The 17,626-nt window shown below is 54.3% G+C and overlaps 4 protein-coding genes across 4 annotated transcripts; 1 reads left to right on the top strand and 3 right to left on the bottom strand.

The window, feature by feature from the left end:
• Positions 1 to 1,029: 1,029 nt before the first annotated feature.
• On the bottom strand, positions 1,030 to 2,154 carry AKR7A3 (Aflatoxin B1 aldehyde reductase member 3; the record flags this gene model as incomplete). The annotated part of the gene is made up of 4 exons (XM_036638213.1): positions 1,030 to 1,338; positions 1,391 to 1,451; positions 1,501 to 2,060; positions 2,110 to 2,154. The coding sequence occupies 4 exons, from the start codon at positions 2,152 to 2,154 to the stop codon at positions 1,030 to 1,032; spliced, it is 975 nt and encodes a 324-aa protein (XP_036496393.1).
• An 837-nt stretch (positions 2,155 to 2,991) lies between these two features.
• Positions 2,992 to 10,471, bottom strand: FUB1-1 (Reducing polyketide synthase FUB1; the record flags this gene model as incomplete). Its single annotated transcript, XM_036638212.1, has 6 exons — positions 2,992 to 3,858; positions 3,911 to 8,871; positions 8,926 to 9,513; positions 9,569 to 9,755; positions 9,817 to 10,230; positions 10,286 to 10,471. The coding sequence occupies 6 exons, from the start codon at positions 10,469 to 10,471 to the stop codon at positions 2,992 to 2,994; spliced, it is 7,203 nt and encodes a 2,400-aa protein (XP_036496555.1).
• Positions 10,472 to 12,097: 1,626 nt separating this feature from the next.
• Positions 12,098 to 13,598, bottom strand: CGCS363_v006362 (Trichothecene 3-O-acetyltransferase TRI101; the record flags this gene model as incomplete). The annotated part of the gene is made up of 2 exons (XM_036638211.1): positions 12,098 to 13,134; positions 13,214 to 13,598. The coding sequence occupies 2 exons, from the start codon at positions 13,596 to 13,598 to the stop codon at positions 12,098 to 12,100; spliced, it is 1,422 nt and encodes a 473-aa protein (XP_036496391.1).
• Positions 13,599 to 14,290: 692 nt separating this feature from the next.
• Positions 14,291 to 15,959, top strand: CGCS363_v006361 (Multifunctional cytochrome P450 monooxygenase; the record flags this gene model as incomplete). The annotated part of the gene is made up of 2 exons (XM_036638210.1): positions 14,291 to 14,793; positions 14,876 to 15,959. The coding sequence occupies 2 exons, from the start codon at positions 14,291 to 14,293 to the stop codon at positions 15,957 to 15,959; spliced, it is 1,587 nt and encodes a 528-aa protein (XP_036496389.1).
• Positions 15,960 to 17,626: the final 1,667 nt, after the last annotated feature.

The raw sequence follows: 17,626 nt of genomic DNA, 5'->3' as shown, positions 1-17,626 counted from the left end.
GCTCTAATGATCTTCTAGAAACCGACAATCGATGTTTGCGAATTCATGTCTGAAATATCTCCGATACCTCAGAGATTGATTTCTGCGCTCCGTTCATCACACAAGATGCATGCTGCTAACGGAGACACCCAGCCTTTGAGAGACCACAAACAACACCATGTTATACCCGTCGCTGCCCAAGACATCCGGGCAACTCCTTGAGACTAGTTAGCCACTAAAGGAACCAGCCGCCATGCTAAAACATGTCGAGATTTTGCAGAAACCATCATGTCATCAGAGAGCGAGCTGCAATGAAATTTCACGTATTTACATAGAAAGAGACGAGGAAACAACCTTCCTCGTCTTTGACACTTCGTCGTTCTCGTCCATATACCAGATATCGCAAGACCTTCTGGCCGAATATTATAATAACATAGTGATGTTGCAATCCGCCACACGCCTTTCGTTCTGCATGTTCAGATGACGAAGGCAAGGTTGATCTATCTAAACAAGTCTCTAGTCTGTGCACCCGGCAGTTCGATGTCAAACAAGAGCAATCTCACTGCAAGGGGCATTCGCAGTACCGTGCCCCTTTTCGCGGTCTTGTAGACGATGGCACTAGCACAGTTCTCGACGCCACTCACCAACCAATACACAAAGACGTTGACCGGCCCGGAACCGTTGGGCTGGGAACGCTGCATCGTTCTGTTATGAATGGGTGTTCTGGCGGGCCCTCAAAAGCTTAGTTGGTCCCAAGAATCGGGACCGCAGCTGCAACAGAACGAGGTTCAAAGGGCTGGAATCATTTCAATGAAAGAATCTTGGTAATATCTAGCAAGGTCTGATCAACACTAGGTTGGTATTGTTTATCTCTGAAGGGTGCACCTGAAGTATAAGCCGACTAGAATTCACAAAATGGTTGTCCAACTTGTGTGTGCCTGTTCACCATTGAGATAGTAGGACATTAGATCATGATGATGTAAGATTGATCTAGAAGACTGCAGATTCCATTTGTGCATGAATTGCTCGTGAGACCACTATTGTGTTTATCTAAAGGTGATACGGAGGCTCTGCGCCTTCCACCTTAGAGTAGACAGCAGTAATAGCAGCCGCAAGATCCTCGGGAAGAGGACCAGCCTGAAGTGCGTCAAGTGTCGAGTGGAGTTGCTCTATCTTGGAAACGCCAAAGATAATCGCATCACCATGTGCCACATCCAAGTTGCTGTGGAACGCCGTCCATCTCATAGCGGCTGCGTGTCCGCTGATGCCGTGCTTATCTGCAAGCTTGAGAATTGTAGACACCGCAAGACGAACCGGAGGTTTACGGTACATATAGGTGTAGACCTTGCCAATAAAGTTCTGTTCTTGTGTTAGGGTAGGCGAGACTATCATGGCATAGACTAGGACTTACATCACTCTTCCATCGGCCTGATGAAGCCTTGTGCCCTGAGAAAAGGCCACCGGCTGCGGGACTGAGAGTATGTCAGACTGAGTTCTCTCATAAAATACTTGATGACAAACCTGTACGCATAGAATGCCATGTTGTGCTTGCGCAACAGGGGAAACAGCTCCTTCTCGCCTCCTCTCACAATAGCATTGTAGTGCCCCTCGTACACACTGGGCTTAGTGTACCCATTTTGCTCGCAGATCTCCAGAACCTTCTGCACCTCAGCCGCAGAGTAATTCGACAGGCCGTAGTTCTTGAACTTCCCTTGCTTCAGAGCAGCGTCCATTGCTTTTACCGTATCCTCGAAGGGAGTCTGGCGATCTGGAAAATGCAGGAACATCGTCTCGACGGTGGATGTTTGAAGATCGCTCAACGACTTGCCAATGCTGACTTCAAGGTTTGCAGGCTGGTGATCACCGGGGTCTGCGCTGTGGACTTTGGTGTGGATGGTGAATCGAGAGGCGGCGTTGGCCCGACCAAGGCGTGATTCGGAAGCGCCCTGGACGCTTGGGGAGTAGTCACGAGCTGTGTCCAGGTTGTTGTATCCGCGGGCGTGGAAAGCGTCCAAAAGAGCTTGGACATCTTGCTCGCTGTCAAAGTGAGAGGATCCAGGATCGACAGCGGAATCGCCGACCTGTTATGATTTCAGCAACGTTCATTTGTTGTCTTGTTAGAATGCTCACGCTGTGTGTTCCGAGAATGATCTTGAGGGGCGTTTGGGAGGCCATGATGGGTAGGAGTAAGTGTTGAGAAAACGAAGGTATTGACGGATCTCAAGTTGTGACGAAACACTCACCTTCAGATGAGGTGAGGCAGACGGTGTTGGGTCTTTATATGTGCAATTCCTACATGACAACGTGGTATTGTACTTTCTCTGGCCCAATTTTCAATCTTTCGGGTCGATCACCGCTTGTTGCTACGCGATGGCCAGGGGAACAACCGCAAGCTCCGCAGCTTCGTCCCTTGCTTTGCACTGTATTTTGTCTGCACGGCGGCCAATTGAAACAGGCATGAGAGTGTCGGTATTTGGGTCAATGGCGCCCTGTCATGACTCTGCATCCACTGTTGTCCAGGGTCACCCTACCTGTGAGGGGTTTCTCAAACTCACGCTTATTGCAACACGTCAAACTGATTCCACACTGTGGAGCACGGGAATGCCACCAACGCGACGGAAAGACCAGTCTCTTAAAGCGATCAACTACGTACATGTGTCAAGGATTGAGAATGCAACGGGATAAGAGCAAAGTATACTTTATTTGAGATAAACGCAGCAAAAGAGAGCCGTCGGCGAAGAGGGCCGCAGAAGCACGCCAGTTGAGATATGAACATCACCATGAGGAAACCTCCTTCATTTGGAGGGTTAGCGGAGAGACCGCGAAAGAAAATATCTTTTAAGACAATCAGAAGAGCTGATAGAAAGCTCGGGGACCTTTATGCTACGTATGGTGCCTGACGGCTTACGAGTAAATGTGACATGTATAATCTATAAACAGCTAATTCCAATCTTTCTATTATTCCCTCTCTGTATTCCCCCTCATGGTATCTAAAACAACTGAACGAACAATTTACTCCGCCTTCGCGCTCGGGCGGAATCTCGACGTAGCAGCCGCCTTTCCGGCAAGTTGCTTGATGCGCTGGCCGCTGGTAATCTCGAAGACCGAGATATCGGCACCAATCTCCTTGGTCATCCACACGCGAAGCTCGACAGCCACAAGCGAGTCGACACCGTAGGCGTTCAGGGGCCTGGAGGGGTCCAGGTCGGCCAACTCGTAGCTGAGAATCTTGGACAGCTGCGCCAGCAATGCGTCCAGGACGATCTGCTCGGCGTCCTCCAGTGTCTCGGCCGCCGCGATGAGGTCGCCAACTGAGCGCTTGGAAGAGCCCTGCTTTCCGGGCAGCGAGCCGCCGTTTCCGGCGCCCTGCAGAACCAGGTGGTTGTACATGGGCTCGGTCTGCCAGGTAGGCTGCTCGGCGCCCTCGTCTGCGGAGTACTTGGGGAGCCAGAGTCTGGGAACAACCTGGGCCTCCTTGACCTTCTCCTCGGCGCTCTGCGAGTTGGGGCGGCAGTAGTAGTCAAGCGCGTTGATGAGCTCCTCGACGGACATGGACGCCCAACCGATGGAGAGCAGGTAGGTCCTCAAATGGGGTCTGGCAGCGACCATGCCGGCATCGGTCAAGACGGGCGCGTCGAGGGCCGCGACGTTGTGGCCCTGAGCGGAGAGGAACTTGGCGAAGGCATCCTGGAACGAGTTGCCAGCACTGTAGTTGGCCTGGCCCTGGTTGCCAGTGACGCTGGTCAGGGATGACAGCATGACGAAGAAGTCGAGCGCAGAAGCGCCGGAAAGCACCTCCCACAGGTTCTTGGTTCCGGTGACCTTGACGTTGACGGCAGTGTTCCACTGGTCGAGAGTCATCTCACCGAAAGCATTGTCCTGCGGAGGTGTTAGTTGGATTCTTGTACAATGAAGATGGGAGGAAACTTACGTTGAGAACCGTCGAAGCTTGGATGCATCCACGGACTGGAGGCAAGGAGGCAAGAGCAGAAGAGATCGCGTTCTCCAGTGCCTTCTTGTCAGTGATGTCGCAGTGAGGAGTGACAATCTTGACGCCGTTGCCTTGCAGCTCGCTGACGAGACCCTTGGAGGCCTCATCACTGGGTCCCTTCCTTGATGTGACAATCAGGTTGCGCGCGCCCTGGCTGACCATCCAGCGGATGATCTCCAGACCAAGACCACCAAAGCCACCAGAAACAACGTAGGTGGCATCAGAGGCGAACTCGGCACGGGGCTTGGAGGGCGCAACTACAGGGATGAGATCCTCGGGGTGGTTCTCAATGAGGATCTTGCCGATGTGCTTGCCCGACTGCATGAAGCGCATGGCATCCTGGATCTTCGAGACAGGGAACTTGGTGATGGGCGTCTCGATATTGAGCTCGCGGCCGATGACACTCTCCATGGCGCGTGCGAAGAGATCGTCAAGGCGGTCGGCATCCGTCTGGCGCATGTAGTTGAGCTCGAGAGACTCGAATCTCACACCGCGGGCAAAGCTGCCCATGGAGATGCGAGATCGGGACTCAATGTCTGCCAGACCAATCTCGGCGAAGCTTCCGAAGGGTGCGACGAGTTCCCAAGTGGCACGGAGGGTGTCGCCGGAAAGACTGTTGATGACGATGTCGACGCCACGGCCGCCAGTCATTCTCTTGATACCGTCCTTGAAGGTGAGGTCACGGCTGGAGAAGATGTGGTCGCGAGGCAGTCCGTAGGTCTTCTCGAGGAAGTCACGCTTCTCGATGCTACCAACGGTCGCGAAGATCTCGACACCCTCGCGCTGAGCCAGCTGGATAGCAGCCTGGCCGACACCACCAGCGGCAGCGTGGATCAACAAGCTGGGCTTCTTGCCGCGACGGAGACGCTTCTCGAGGTCACCGATGTCGTAGAGACAGGCGTACGCCGTGGTGTACACGATGGGGATGACCGCGGCCTCGGCGAACGACTGGTTGTCAGGGACCTTAGCGAGGGTGCCCTCAGCGCCTCTGCCGTAGGTAGAGAAGGCACCGTTGAAAGTGAAGCCGAAGACGCGGTCACCGGGCTTGAAGCGGGTGACTCCAGCACCGACTCTGGTGACAATACCAGCGGCTTCGAGACCGACAGGAGTCTCCTGAATCTTACCGAGCATGACGGCCAAGTCCTTGAAGTTGACGGCGGTAGCCATAACCTGGAACTCAACCTCGAGATCTTCCAGGCGAGTGGAGTACAGATGGTCGTCGGTGAAGCGCAGCGAGCTAAGGAGACCGACGGTCTGGATCTGAAGACGCAGAGGGCGGCTCGGGTCGGCTCCAAAGGCGACTTCGGTGGTGTCGTTGCTGGAAGTCTGCTTGATGTGCTTGGTGATCGCGGAGGCCTCGACAAGACGAGGAACAGTGATCAAACCGTTGGTGACCTTGTACGCGGTCTCGATGGGGCCCTCGGTGCTGGACAGGCGTGCGTCGACCTCGACGATCCTGTCTGCAACAGTGTCGTCGGCTTCCTTGGGGTCAAAGGTGAGCGTGACAAACTCAAGCTCAGGCTTCTCCAGACGAATGCTGGCAGCAAAACCGTTGATGAGGGCGGACTCGGGAGACAGCTCCTTGTTGACCCACAGCAGGCGCTTGCCGGTGGTCATGTTCTTGACAGCTGAAAGGACGCTGGCATCGGCAGAGGCCAGAAGAGGCTTCTCAAGTTCCGCGAGAACAATGTAGGTGCTCTCGGTAATCTCTCCCTCAAGAGCGAGATCAGCAACCGCAGCAGTCTTGACTGTGGCGCCCTTGGCCTTCAGAGAGGAAGCCAGCTTCTCGGCAACGGCGCTCTGGACGCTGGAAGAGAGATCGCCAACGATGAAGTAGCTGCCAGAAGCCGACGTGCCACTGGTGCTCTTGGAAGTACTCAATACCAAGATCGACGAATCTTGGTCGGCAAGCGCAGCATCGATGCTGACAAGTCCGGACTCGCTGAAGTACTCGCCCCAGGTGCTGGCCTCGTCCGAGCTCTCGGCCGCCGTCAGGATGAACTTACCGCCGGCCTTGAGGAGACCCAGACACCTGTTCAGGAAACCATCGATGTCATCGTTGGGAATGAGGCCGACGGGCACAAGGAGAGCATCATAAGATGCCGACTCGAAGCCCTGGGAAGCAGGCTCGTCCTTGATGTCAAGAACCTTGAACTGAACAGAGTCCTCTGCGATGTTCTTCTGTGCTTCTTCCAAAGAGGAAGAAGAATCGGCGGTGAACTCGTACTGAGCAACGCGCTGGCCTAATGTAGATGCAACGGCCTTGGTGAAGGTGGCAGTGTTGCTGACATCAAGGATCTTCATCGCGGGGTTCTTGTGAGCAAGGGCACTCAGGTACTTCTGGAAACCCTCAGGTCCGGTGAAGGCCTTCTCAATCGCCTCAGCGTTGAGGAAGTCGGGGTCGATCTTGTAGTCAAAGTTCCATGCCCTGTGTCTTGGGTCCTCCTCGGAGGTTGCGTCTTCATCGCCATCAACCTCGGTGACAATGCATCCCGACACCTTGATCATGGGCTCCTTGGAGGCAGGGTCGACAGCAGTGCAGGACATAAGGTGCTTCTTGCGACCGTGAGAGTCGGAGTCCGCAAAGACAACGTAGCCATCCTCCTTATGCTCAGCAGTGGAGACCCAAAGCTCCTCCATGAATGAAAGGACAATGGCGTTCTTCTGCTTCCTGGAGGGGTTTGAAACGAGAGGGACCAGGCATGCCTGAAGAGCACCATCCAGAGTAGTGGGGTGGATCAAGTGCGGCTGCAGGTAGTTGTGAGGCATCATCGTCTTCAGCAGAGCGGTGGTGGGCTTTACTCTGGCCAGAGTGACGCCGGCGTCGTGGTCGACAACAGCAGACTCGACGGTCTGGAAGGTAGGGCCGAAGGTCAAACCGACACTCTCCCAAGCGCCGTAGATCTTGTCAGAAGTGACCTGGCTCTTGCAGTTCTGCTGAGCCTGGTCAATCCTGGCCTCACAGTGGGCCTTGAATGCCTTCTCCTCAAGGCCGCCGTCGACGGCCGTGGCACCCTCATCATACTCGACGAGAACCTGACCGCAGCAGTGCTCACGCCACTCGTCATCCTCCTGGGCGGTAAGAACTTGAAACTCGCGCCAAGCAGCAGCCTTTGCCTCCAAGGCAGCCTGCTTCACAGGGCGGAGGTACAAGTGCGACTCAATGCCCAGAGCGCCCTCGGGAACCTGCAGGGCGGAGTGGAAAGAGACTTCACGGAAGCGGATTCCCTTGATCGCCTTTCCTGGGTTCGAACGCTCCGCAAGCTGCTTGCAGCCCTCGATGGCCATGACGAGCATACCAGCAGCAGGGTAGAGCACTGAGCCGGAGATGGTGTGGTGCTCAACCCATGGGTTCTCCGAAAGCTTGATCCAGTTCTTCCAGATGGCGTCGTGCTTGCCGTCCCAGTCGTTGACAGGAGCTCCGAGAAGCTCGTGGCGAGGGTAAGGGCGGAAGCGGAAGTTTCTGCTGAGACGGCATTCGTTCCAGTACTCGCGAGTGTGGTTGAAGGGGTAGCGAGGGAGATCAATCATCATCAACGGCTTGGCTCCGGGGACATGGTTGACCTTCAGAAGATCGACCTGGATTCCACGGGTGAACAAGGATCCAACTCCGGCCATGGCCATCTCCACATCAGACTCGCCACGCTTGAGAAGGTGGTGGTACTTCACATCACCGTTGACTCTGACGTCCTGGACGATGTTGCGCAGAGGACCCTGCAGGGCGGCATGGGGTCCAACTTCGACGAGGTCGGTGACAAGAGGCGATTGGTTGCCATCGGCATTCGGCTCGGACAAGGCTTGGAGCATAGCAGTCACCGACTCGTTGAATCTCACGGGAGAGGTGAGGTTCTTGGTCCAGTAGCCGGCGTCGCGCAGCTTGGTGGGTTGAATCTGCGTTCCGTATGCGGACGAGAAGAACTGCACGCCGGTGGCCTCGGAACCAGGCTGGATCTTTCCAATGCACTCGGTGTACTCCTGGGCAATGGGGTCCATGAATCTCGAGTGGTACGCCATCTCGACCTTCAGCTTGCGGGCGAAGACCTTCTCCGCGCTGAGCATGTCGACAAGGGCCTCGATCTGCGCAACGTCTCCGCTGACAGTGTGGCTAGTCTTGCTGTTCATGCAAGCAACAGTGAGCTTGCCGACCGACTCGAAGCCGGTCTTGTTGACGCGGTCAATAGCATCCTGCGTCTTCTCGAGACACAGTCCGACCGCGGCCATGGTACCCTTCGGCTGTTCCGGCGAGTTGGCCAGCTTGGCGGAGAGCTTACCACGCCAGTACGCAATACGCCAAGCACTCTCCTGAGAGATCGCGCCAGAAGAGTAGGCGGCCGCGATTTCACCGGAAGAGTGGCCGACAACAGCGCGGAAGTTGACGCCCCAATCATTGAGGAGGTCAACCAGGGCGACCTGGAGAGCGGTGCAGAGAGTCTGCGAGAACTCGGCGGCGTTGACGCGAGAATCATCGGCAGTCTTCTCGAGCTCCTCAATCGCGGACCACTCGCATCCCAGCGTCTTCAGATACGCGTCAGCGCGCTCGATGCTTGCCCGGTAGACATCGTAGTGCATCAGCTGCTTGCCCATGCGAGCCCACTGGGCGCCTTGGCCAGTGAACACAAACGCGACGCCGGGGTCAGCGACAACGCGCGTGGCTTGTTGACCTTCAGCCAGCGCATTCTCCAATTGCACTGACGAGCTGGCGACGACCGCGGTGCGCCAGTTGAATGTCGACCTCTTGGCTGCCAGGGTGTAGCTGAGGTTGTACAGGGACTCGGTCATGTTGGGCAGGTAGGTCTTGTAGGAGTCGGCAAGACGAGCAATACCATCCTGGTCGTGACTGCTGAAGACGAACAGCTGGGGAGAGAAAAGAGAGCCGTTGATGACAGGAGGCGCCTTGATAACTGAGATCAACATGTTAGCATATGCTTCAGTAAGTGCGGAATAGGTAGACTTACGAGATGTGCCTGGCAGTTGGGGCGCTTCGATGGTCCTATGAGGCGCCTCAAGGCCGTTCTCTCTCAGGAAGGTGAGCGCGTCTTCCAAGACGACATGGGCGTTGGTGCCCGAAACACCGAAAGAGTTGATGGAGACTCGGCGAACGCCAGTCTTGGTTTGGGGCCACAGCATGGCCTTGGTCGGGAAGTTAAGATGCCACTCGGCTGGAATCTTGGGGTTTACTTCCTCGAACCATGCGTTGGCTGGAATGATACCCTTCTCCACGCACAGAACACCCTTGATAAAAGACGCAATACCGGAGTTACCCTCAGTGTGTCCGATGTTGCTTTTGAGGGCACCAATGTGAAGAGGCTCCTCAGCCGAACGGAACTGAGAGAACATCTCACTGATGGCACCGGCCTCCGTTGGGTCACCCACGTTGGTGCCGGTTCCGTGGGCCTCGAAGAAGCGCGTGTCTGCGGGGTCAAGCTTGGCTTGGGCATACGTCAAGCGCATAAGCTCAGCCTGAGCCTCCTTCGCGGGGGCGGTAAGACCGGGTGAGTGACCGTCGTGGTTGCATCCAGAATTGCGGATAACAGCACGAATAGCTGGTGAGAATGTCAGCGGCGAGGTCAGGTCGATTATGCGGGAAGGAAAACTCACTGTCTCCATCACGAATCGCATCAGACATCCTTTTCAGGACGACAGCAGCGATACCTTCACCTCTTCCGTAGCCGTTTGCCCTCTTGTCGAAACTGTATGAGGCACCGGCCGGGTCCAAAACACCAAGACCGTTCAGCTCCAGACCCATTTCAGGGGAAAGCAGCACGTTGGTGCCGCAGGCAATGGCCTATTGGGCAGTCTTGTCAGCACAAAGTACCAGAGCAAGCTAGGAGAATTCTGGATCTTACAATATTACAGTCTCGTGACTTCAGGCCAATGACAGCCTGGTGAAGAGCCACCATACTACTGGAGCAGGCGGTGTCAACACTAAGAGCAGGTCCTCTGAGATCGTAGAACCATGAACAACGTCCAGCCAGCGTACTGGCGATTGTGCCACATGCCGTGTAAGTCATAGGGGTATCTGTGTCCTTGATCATAAGATCACGGTAGTCCCACATGAAAGCTCCCGCGTAGACACCAGTTGGTGAGCCAGCCATGTCGCGCATGGTGTAGCCAGCGTTTTCCATGGCTGTGTAGACACACTCGAGGAGCATGCGCTGCTGGGGATCTAAGCTCGCCGCCTCTGCGGGCGTCATTGCGAAGAAGGGGGCATCAAACGCCTTCACGTTGGCCTGCATGAAGTGTCCCAACTTTCCGCCAATCTATGACAACGTCAGCCAAACTCATCCAGGTATCGAGGGTGGCATGATGACTTACAACTCCATCTCTGTGGTTGTCGGGATGCCAGAAGGCTTCCGCGTTGTATCGATCTGCTGGCACGGGGGCTTGCGCGGATCTTCCAGCAACAAGAAAATCAAAGAACTTTTCAACGCTGTCTCCGTCGCAAGGCAGCTTGGCATCCAAGCCAATAACAGCAATAGGTTCGGGAAGAGGCTCAGCCATTTTGAGGGTAGGGTATGTGAGATGGGAATGAGGTCGGAGTGTTGATCACTAGTATGGCTTGCCAGCAAAATCAAGCGTGAAGAACAGGAATGACGAGTACTTTGACTTGAGAGTTCTAAAGATCTGCGGATGGTTCGATATATACATCGGGATCTCATTTCCGTTAAGTGGCTGGCTGATGTTTATTTTTCCCGCCGGCTTTCACTCACCGGCGTTACGAGCTTGATACACAGAGACCGGGTTTGCCCCGATCACGGCCACAGGCAAGGATCGATTAGTGAACACCCTGAAGGACCCCTAATTCCAGGAAACCTAAATTCTCTGGGTCAAGGAGGCAGCACGCAAGCGAGGCCGCCGTTGAACGCGCCATGGGCAGTCTCCGGTGAAGGCGGTGATAGCGTGTGAGTTATCTTACACCGCCGCAATGGTTCAAACTAGTACTTAGCCCCTACCAAGCAGCGTACGAGTAAGTCCTGTGGATTCGATGTTGATGTTGATGAGGCCAGGACCCAAGCTGTCCTTGGCAGTCGTTGTTTTGCACCCACCCGTAAGGCAACATCTCGGCAGGTACATGCCTCATTCAGAAAAGAACCTGATAACCCACGTTTCAAGCAAAGTCCTGTTGTCAAATCACCAGTCTCCACGCAGTGTGATAACGAATTCTTCACCGTCTTTAGTTACATGATTCAGTTCGGTGCGTCTTCACGAACACGCGGAAGGTGGGCAACACGGAATAACCTCGTACGCCTCGATGCCAAATCCACTGAAGTCGAAATGTTGGATGTTCCATCGCCCCGTAATTGCCGAGGCCGGGAATGCTGCAGAAATGATATTGGACGTAGCAATGGCCACGTTACGAAACGATCGCATCGTCTCGTCTGGGCGCCAAGGCGGCACGGAGGCGTGGGGGAGGGTCGGCGGGTCAACGGGGGGGTGTCGCCGGGGCACCGGGGCCGAGACGCGGTACGGGGCACAAAAACCTGCGCAACGTACAATACAAGCATTAGGGGTCTCTCCGTGCTGCCGGACACACCCGGTCCTGGTCCCAAAGCCCCCATATTCGTATGAGGGCATGACTCAATAATGCAGCAGCGAGGCCTACACTCCACCCCCAACCAGTATCTACCGGTAGAAACTTGGAAATTAATCTAAATCGCCATTTATTTCCACATAGCTCATAAGAGGATAAACTTAGCGCACGAATCTTCCGTTTAATACATGACTCGATAATGGAAAATGGGATCAACATCAGTTTAACTTGCAACGGTGTAGACACATAGCTTATACAGTGGGGGCGTCTACGGGGCATCCGTGATCGACACGTACTACTGTGAAGACGTTGACCACGTTACTGGGAACTCCAGGGTTGTGTAGATGAAGCATCAAGCTGGCAGTTAACTGCCGCAATCTGTACCTTCCCAACCATAAAGTCTAAAAAGGGAAATAAACGGTAGTTGAAGCGTTCGTGTCGAAGATGTGCATCTTCAGGGTTCACCGCAACATTGAGCGCGACTAGCGCGCTTATCGCGCCGCTCGTGCCGAACCTCATACCACTTAACGCAGCATCACTATAGTTGTTGATTCTGTACAAACACGAACTCAATCTTGCATGCTGATATTCGCACTCTAATCAATCCCGCGGTACTCAAAGTACTCCGTCCATTCCGGGCTTTCCATCAACTTGGCAACCAACTCTTTCTCCATAGTAATTGCGAACATGAATCCCTCATCGGCACTTGCAGTTCCTCCAACTGGCGGGTAGATGAGTACTACACCTGCAGTCTTGTGACCTCCCCACAGGTGACGATGCGTGATGGGCTTGGCAAACCCAAAGTCAAAGCCGCTGACATCCGCAGGGCGATGGTCAGTCACGAACATGCTCATCGGCGGGTGAGCATCCACGCGCAGGCTGATTGTTCGCTTGTCTTTGATCGGGGCTATGAAGCCAATCAAGCGTTCCAAGTGCTCCTCGTTGCAGCTCTCTGTCAACGCGCGGATGTAGCCCGCAAGCTTCGACAGAGGAGCATCTGAGATGACATCGGCAATCGTCAGAGGCGGAACCGGAGCAGTGTCCGAGAAAGCTCCCGCAACCACGTTGCGCATCATGCGCTCTTGGACAGGAGGATTGCTCAGTCGGGGCCGCATGTTCACAGCTTCTCCCCACCAGAGGGGTGTGGAAGAGTCCGGCTTATGGAGCGGAGCGCGAACCTTCGTGAGCATACGCCAGACGTATGCACACGTGGCGTCGTAGGTTGAGATCCAATGCGACGCAGGATCGGTTGGCATCGCAAGCTTCTTCAGTGCTTCAGCCTTGCTCTTAGGCAAATGGAACAGCACCGCTTGTTGCTCCTTATGATCGGGGTGCATTTGTGGAATAGCGGGTCCGTCCACGAGGCTCTCCGCCGGTAGATCCTTGGTGAAGCGCGATGCGTCGATGCATGCGGGATCCCACGGCGGGAAGTCTGTTGAGTTGGAGACCGCGAAGCAGTTCTCGGCAAGCTGGCGTGTGAAGTTGGCCCAACCCATCACATCGCAGGAGTAGTGGTGGTTGTGCATGCTGAAGATCAGACCGCCGTCCATGATGTTGATCTGATACGCTGCGACTACTGGGCTGCAGTCTGGGTCGGCTTCTGGCCTTTCTCCCCACGTCAACTCAGGAACGCCTTAACAGAGGAGTGTTAGTAAGATTCAACAGATAATCTGGGTCATCCGGGGACGACAATAGTGAGACTGGAGACTTACTCCACAGATTGACATCTCCAAGACTGTTTCCAGAAAAGTAGGACGCCTCGATAGAGTCCAATGATGGATGATTGCCATTAGGACCCAAACGATGAACAACGAACTGTACTGCTGACTCCTTCCTTTTCACAAAGGAGTAGCCACCCTGGGGGTCTCGTTCAATGGTGGCGCACATGTATCTCGCTTGGCTGAGGGTCCTTTGCAGGCCAGCCTTGAGAATTTCGACAGCGTCATTCTTCTTCGCGTCGTCCAAGCGAAAGAAGAGTGCGTAATGATTGTACGCGGCTTGAGGCGTAGGATCAAGAACAGAGAGCTTGAATCTCTCCTCCTCAGGATCCTGTTCCCAACCCAAGGGACGGAGTTGAAAGACTTCCCGCGAAGACATGATTACGTGTTGAACAATAATGCAATCGCAGTTGAAAAGACGTCAGAGATGGCTGAGCTCGATGATATGAGACGAACCACAACGAGGTGCATCAGACGATTTGTGTTTTATCCGATATGGCCCATCAACATCAGTCCATTCGATCGGAAACTAAACAGCGGTCTACAAGTATCCGTTCTAAGCGTCTCAAACTCAAGGGTCCGGTTCACTGGATCTGAAAGAGTCAGTTCAGGTAGCATCGGAATAGATTGCGCGTGGGCCAGGGCTGCCACCTGCCCCACGAAGTGAAAGCTCCGCTCATGGTGGGTACGTGTCACTGCCTCCTGTTCTCCATGTTGTCGTGGCATAATTGCAATATCGTTCGGTGAATTTTCTGTCACGCTATACCCTTGCTTTTATGGGTGTAAAGGAATACGTGGTGATTGCAGTCGAGAGAGAATGCTTCGAGGGAGAGCGGCATATCAGCCCACGAGAGTCTCCGGCACCCCCACGGACGTGGCCGATTACAAACTACTACCTGCCCTACGGCTCAACGGGACTTGTGTTATAAGAGGCCGGATAAACGGGGTGTAAACAAAACGGAACCCACAATCCCGTCTGTCTGGTGGCATTCACTCTGTCGCCTTTTCTCTTATTTTCGACACCCGTCATCTATCTGATTCTCGCGGCAGAAACGAGACACAGACGGCAAGATGTTGGCGGCCATTGCACTGGGGATCTTAGGTGTCCTCTGTTACCTCTTTCTTCGGGGGAAAGGCAGTTCCAATCTCCCGCCCGGGCCCAAGCCGCTTCCCATCGTCGGCAATCTCAGAGACTTGCCCCCGAGTGGGACGCCCGAGTACCAGCATTGGCTGAAATTCAAAGACATCTATGGACCCATTAGTTCCATTGACATTCTCGGCCAGAAGATCATCATCCTCCACGACCGTCAGGCGACACATGACCTGTTGGTGAAGTCCTCAACCAAAACATCAGGACGCCCTTTCATGCGTTTTGCGGATATCTGCGGCTTCGCATCGCTTCTGAACCTCCAACAGTATGATGGGACATTTCGTCGGCACCGCAAGTTGGTGCACCAGCAGTTCGGTACCAAAGCCGTAGCAGCCCGGTATCGAGACAACATTGAACCAGAGTCACACCGCTTCCTTCTTCGTGTGCTGGATGACCCCGCCAACCTGGTTTCGCACATCAAGACGTAAGTCTACTCAGCCACCAAGGCTTCATCCATTGGATGGATGCAGCTGACTTGTCAACTTGCCGCTGATTCATTCTCATAGTGAGGCCAGTGCCATCATTCTGCGAATCACTTATGGCTATTCCATCTCGCCTGGTAAAAGTGATCCCTTGGTGCATCTGATTGAGCGCACCATGGATGTTTTTGCGCTCGCAACCGTTCTTCTGGGTTGGGCAGTGGACATCTTCCCCTTTCTCCAGCATCTCCCAGAAGGTGTTCCGGGAACTTCGTTCAAGAAGCAGGGCCGAGAATGGGGCAAGCTCCTGGAGACGACGAAGGATGTCCCTTATGGCTTCGTTCAGAAGAGAATGGCCAGTGGAACTCACGAACGTTCGTTTGTCTCGTCACTCCTCGAGCAAGAGAGCACCGCCACTGGCGAGGCCAAGAATGAGTACTGGGAGGATGACATCAAGAAGACAGCCTTGGTCATGTACGGCGGTGGTGCCGATACCACTGCGTCGGCCATTCACAGCTTTATTTTGGCCATGATTCTTTTCCCCGATGTTCAGAAGAAGGCACAGGCGGAGATCGAGAGCGTTGTCGGAAAAGACCGCCTTCCTCAGTTTGGAGACCGAGAGCGCCTGCCGTATGTCAATGGTGTGGTGAAGGAATCCTTCCGTTGGCTCCACGTTGCGCCATTGGGCGTGGCTCACCGGACTGATGAAGACATCACCTATGGAGGATATCACATTCCCAAGGGTGCATATCTGCTGCCGTCCATCTGGTGGTTCTTGCACGACCCTGCGACGTATGCGGAGCCGGATTCCTTTGACCCTGGCCGGTACCTGGCTCCCCGCAATGAGCCGGATCCCACAGATGAGACCTTTGGATACGGCCGAAGAATTTGCCCTGGCCGGTTTTTGGCAGATGAGAGTCTCTTCATCACCGTCGCACGTCTTTTGGCGACATTTGACATCAAGAAGGCCGTGGACGAGTCGGGCAACGAGATTACTCCAAAGATCGAGACTACGAGCGGCCTGATTTGCCGTCCTGTAGATTTTCCTTACAGCATCAAGCCAAGAGGTGACAGATCCATCGATCTCATCAGATGCGTCGAAGGAAAGCATGCGTGGGGTGATGAGGATGCTGAGCTTGTTCAAGAAGACTTAGCAAAACATGGATGTTGATAGGCGAATAGTTTCTTCGCGGGAAATTCAAAACAAGATGTATCTAAGCTAGAGATTGAGAGCAAATCGACTGATGCAAAGACATGATTATTACATGCACCGGCAAGTTTGTCTGGGCGTGCCCCTGACACAGTCCCGTTCTCGCTTAATTTTGTCGGTTTGAAAGCTCGGAGTGTGCATCTACCAGAGGCAACAGGCCACCAACAGTGGGTTTCTCACGGCGCTCAGATAGCTGGCCCTTCGAGTTGTGATGTGACAAGGTCTGCGCCGGACTTGATCACTGATCAAATCCAAGGTAGAAATAAACTCAGGACCCGGGAGGTGGGAGAGTGAACAGTATCCGAGGCACTCGTACCGAGGTGTAACCATGAAAGAGTCATGGGTCACCTAAGCGAGGTGGGAATGCGTGCAGGGTCCACTCAGTCGGGTCAACCGAGAATCACGGAAGAATACAGAGGTCCGAAGTCCTTTGACAGGAGGCAGCAATGAGACAACAAGAAGATGAGAGCCAAGAGCGCGGCTTTTTCTTTCGCATTCGGGCGGCCACTCCGCCATCCTAAACCGATGCGACCCGCTGTGCGTTCATCTCAAGTTTCAACACGTCACAACCATGCTAGGGAGACTACTTGGAAGAAGAAAACAGGGCCTGATGCAGCGCCGTTGAGATGCAAAGTCTAAATCAGGTGACGATGAATTAATCGCGATCTACCAAAGATCTTGCAGTGGTTTGTTTTTGGAAAATGTCGCCTAGGCAAATCGCGAAAACGAGCTTTTAGTGGATTGATGGTTCACTCAATCAAATTGCCTTCTAAGCTACAACTCCCGCTCCTTGGATCGCGATGCGCAAAGGGCAGACTCGGAAGACCCCCCACAGGGAAGATGGCTGGGCTGAAGAGGTAGAAAGAGGCTCCATCACCTCTTGGTACTTGGCGTTTCTATTCACTCAAGCTGTGAATGTTGTTGTGCTCGTCTAGCTGCCCCATGCCTTGTGGGCCGTCGAGCTGTCATCCTTGCATTGCGGGCTGTAACACTATGGCGGGCCGACGGTAGAATCTATAGCCCCTGGGCGTGATCCGTTGATCCTTGTAAGTGCATAGATTATGGTGCGCGGAACAAGGCGCAGGCGGCCTTGAGGCGAACACGAAATCTGGGCTGGTCTATTTCATGGATGAACGTGGAAAGACTGGGGCGCTAGGCTGATGTTGGGGTTGACAACTGACAGCTGCATAGTATTCAGCGGTGATTAAGGAGACTTCGGGGACCAAAGGAGAAGTTCTCCTCGGGCAGCTGGTATGCGGACGGGGACTGATTTTCGGCGGGCGTATTCCAAAACCGGACGGAGCCTTTGGCGGGGTAGGGCTACGGGGCTGACGGGGATCGTCGGGACCGGGGTGGCTGCGAGGGCGTGGGATAGTGGGACCCTCGTACAACGGCCTGACTCGCCTGGGTCGTTTTTCTGCCCTGTACTAACCAACTCCTGCCGATCACAGCATTAGACGACGAACTGTACCGGACATGTACATACTTACTGTAAAGAACCACCAGAAATCAACCGACTGACCCGAATAACAACGACGAAAACGAATTTGACCCAGATTGACTGTACACAGTATACAAAGACACGAGACATCACAGTATCAGCAGAAGCTGCTCGACCCAGAAACGCC

The sequence above is a fragment of the Colletotrichum siamense genome (assembly GCF_013390195.1).
Source record: "Colletotrichum siamense strain Cg363 chromosome Unknown KSG_Cg363_contig04, whole genome shotgun sequence".
Classification (NCBI taxonomy): domain Eukaryota; kingdom Fungi; phylum Ascomycota; class Sordariomycetes; order Glomerellales; family Glomerellaceae; genus Colletotrichum; species Colletotrichum siamense.
This window is presented reverse-complemented; position numbering and strand designations above follow the sequence as displayed.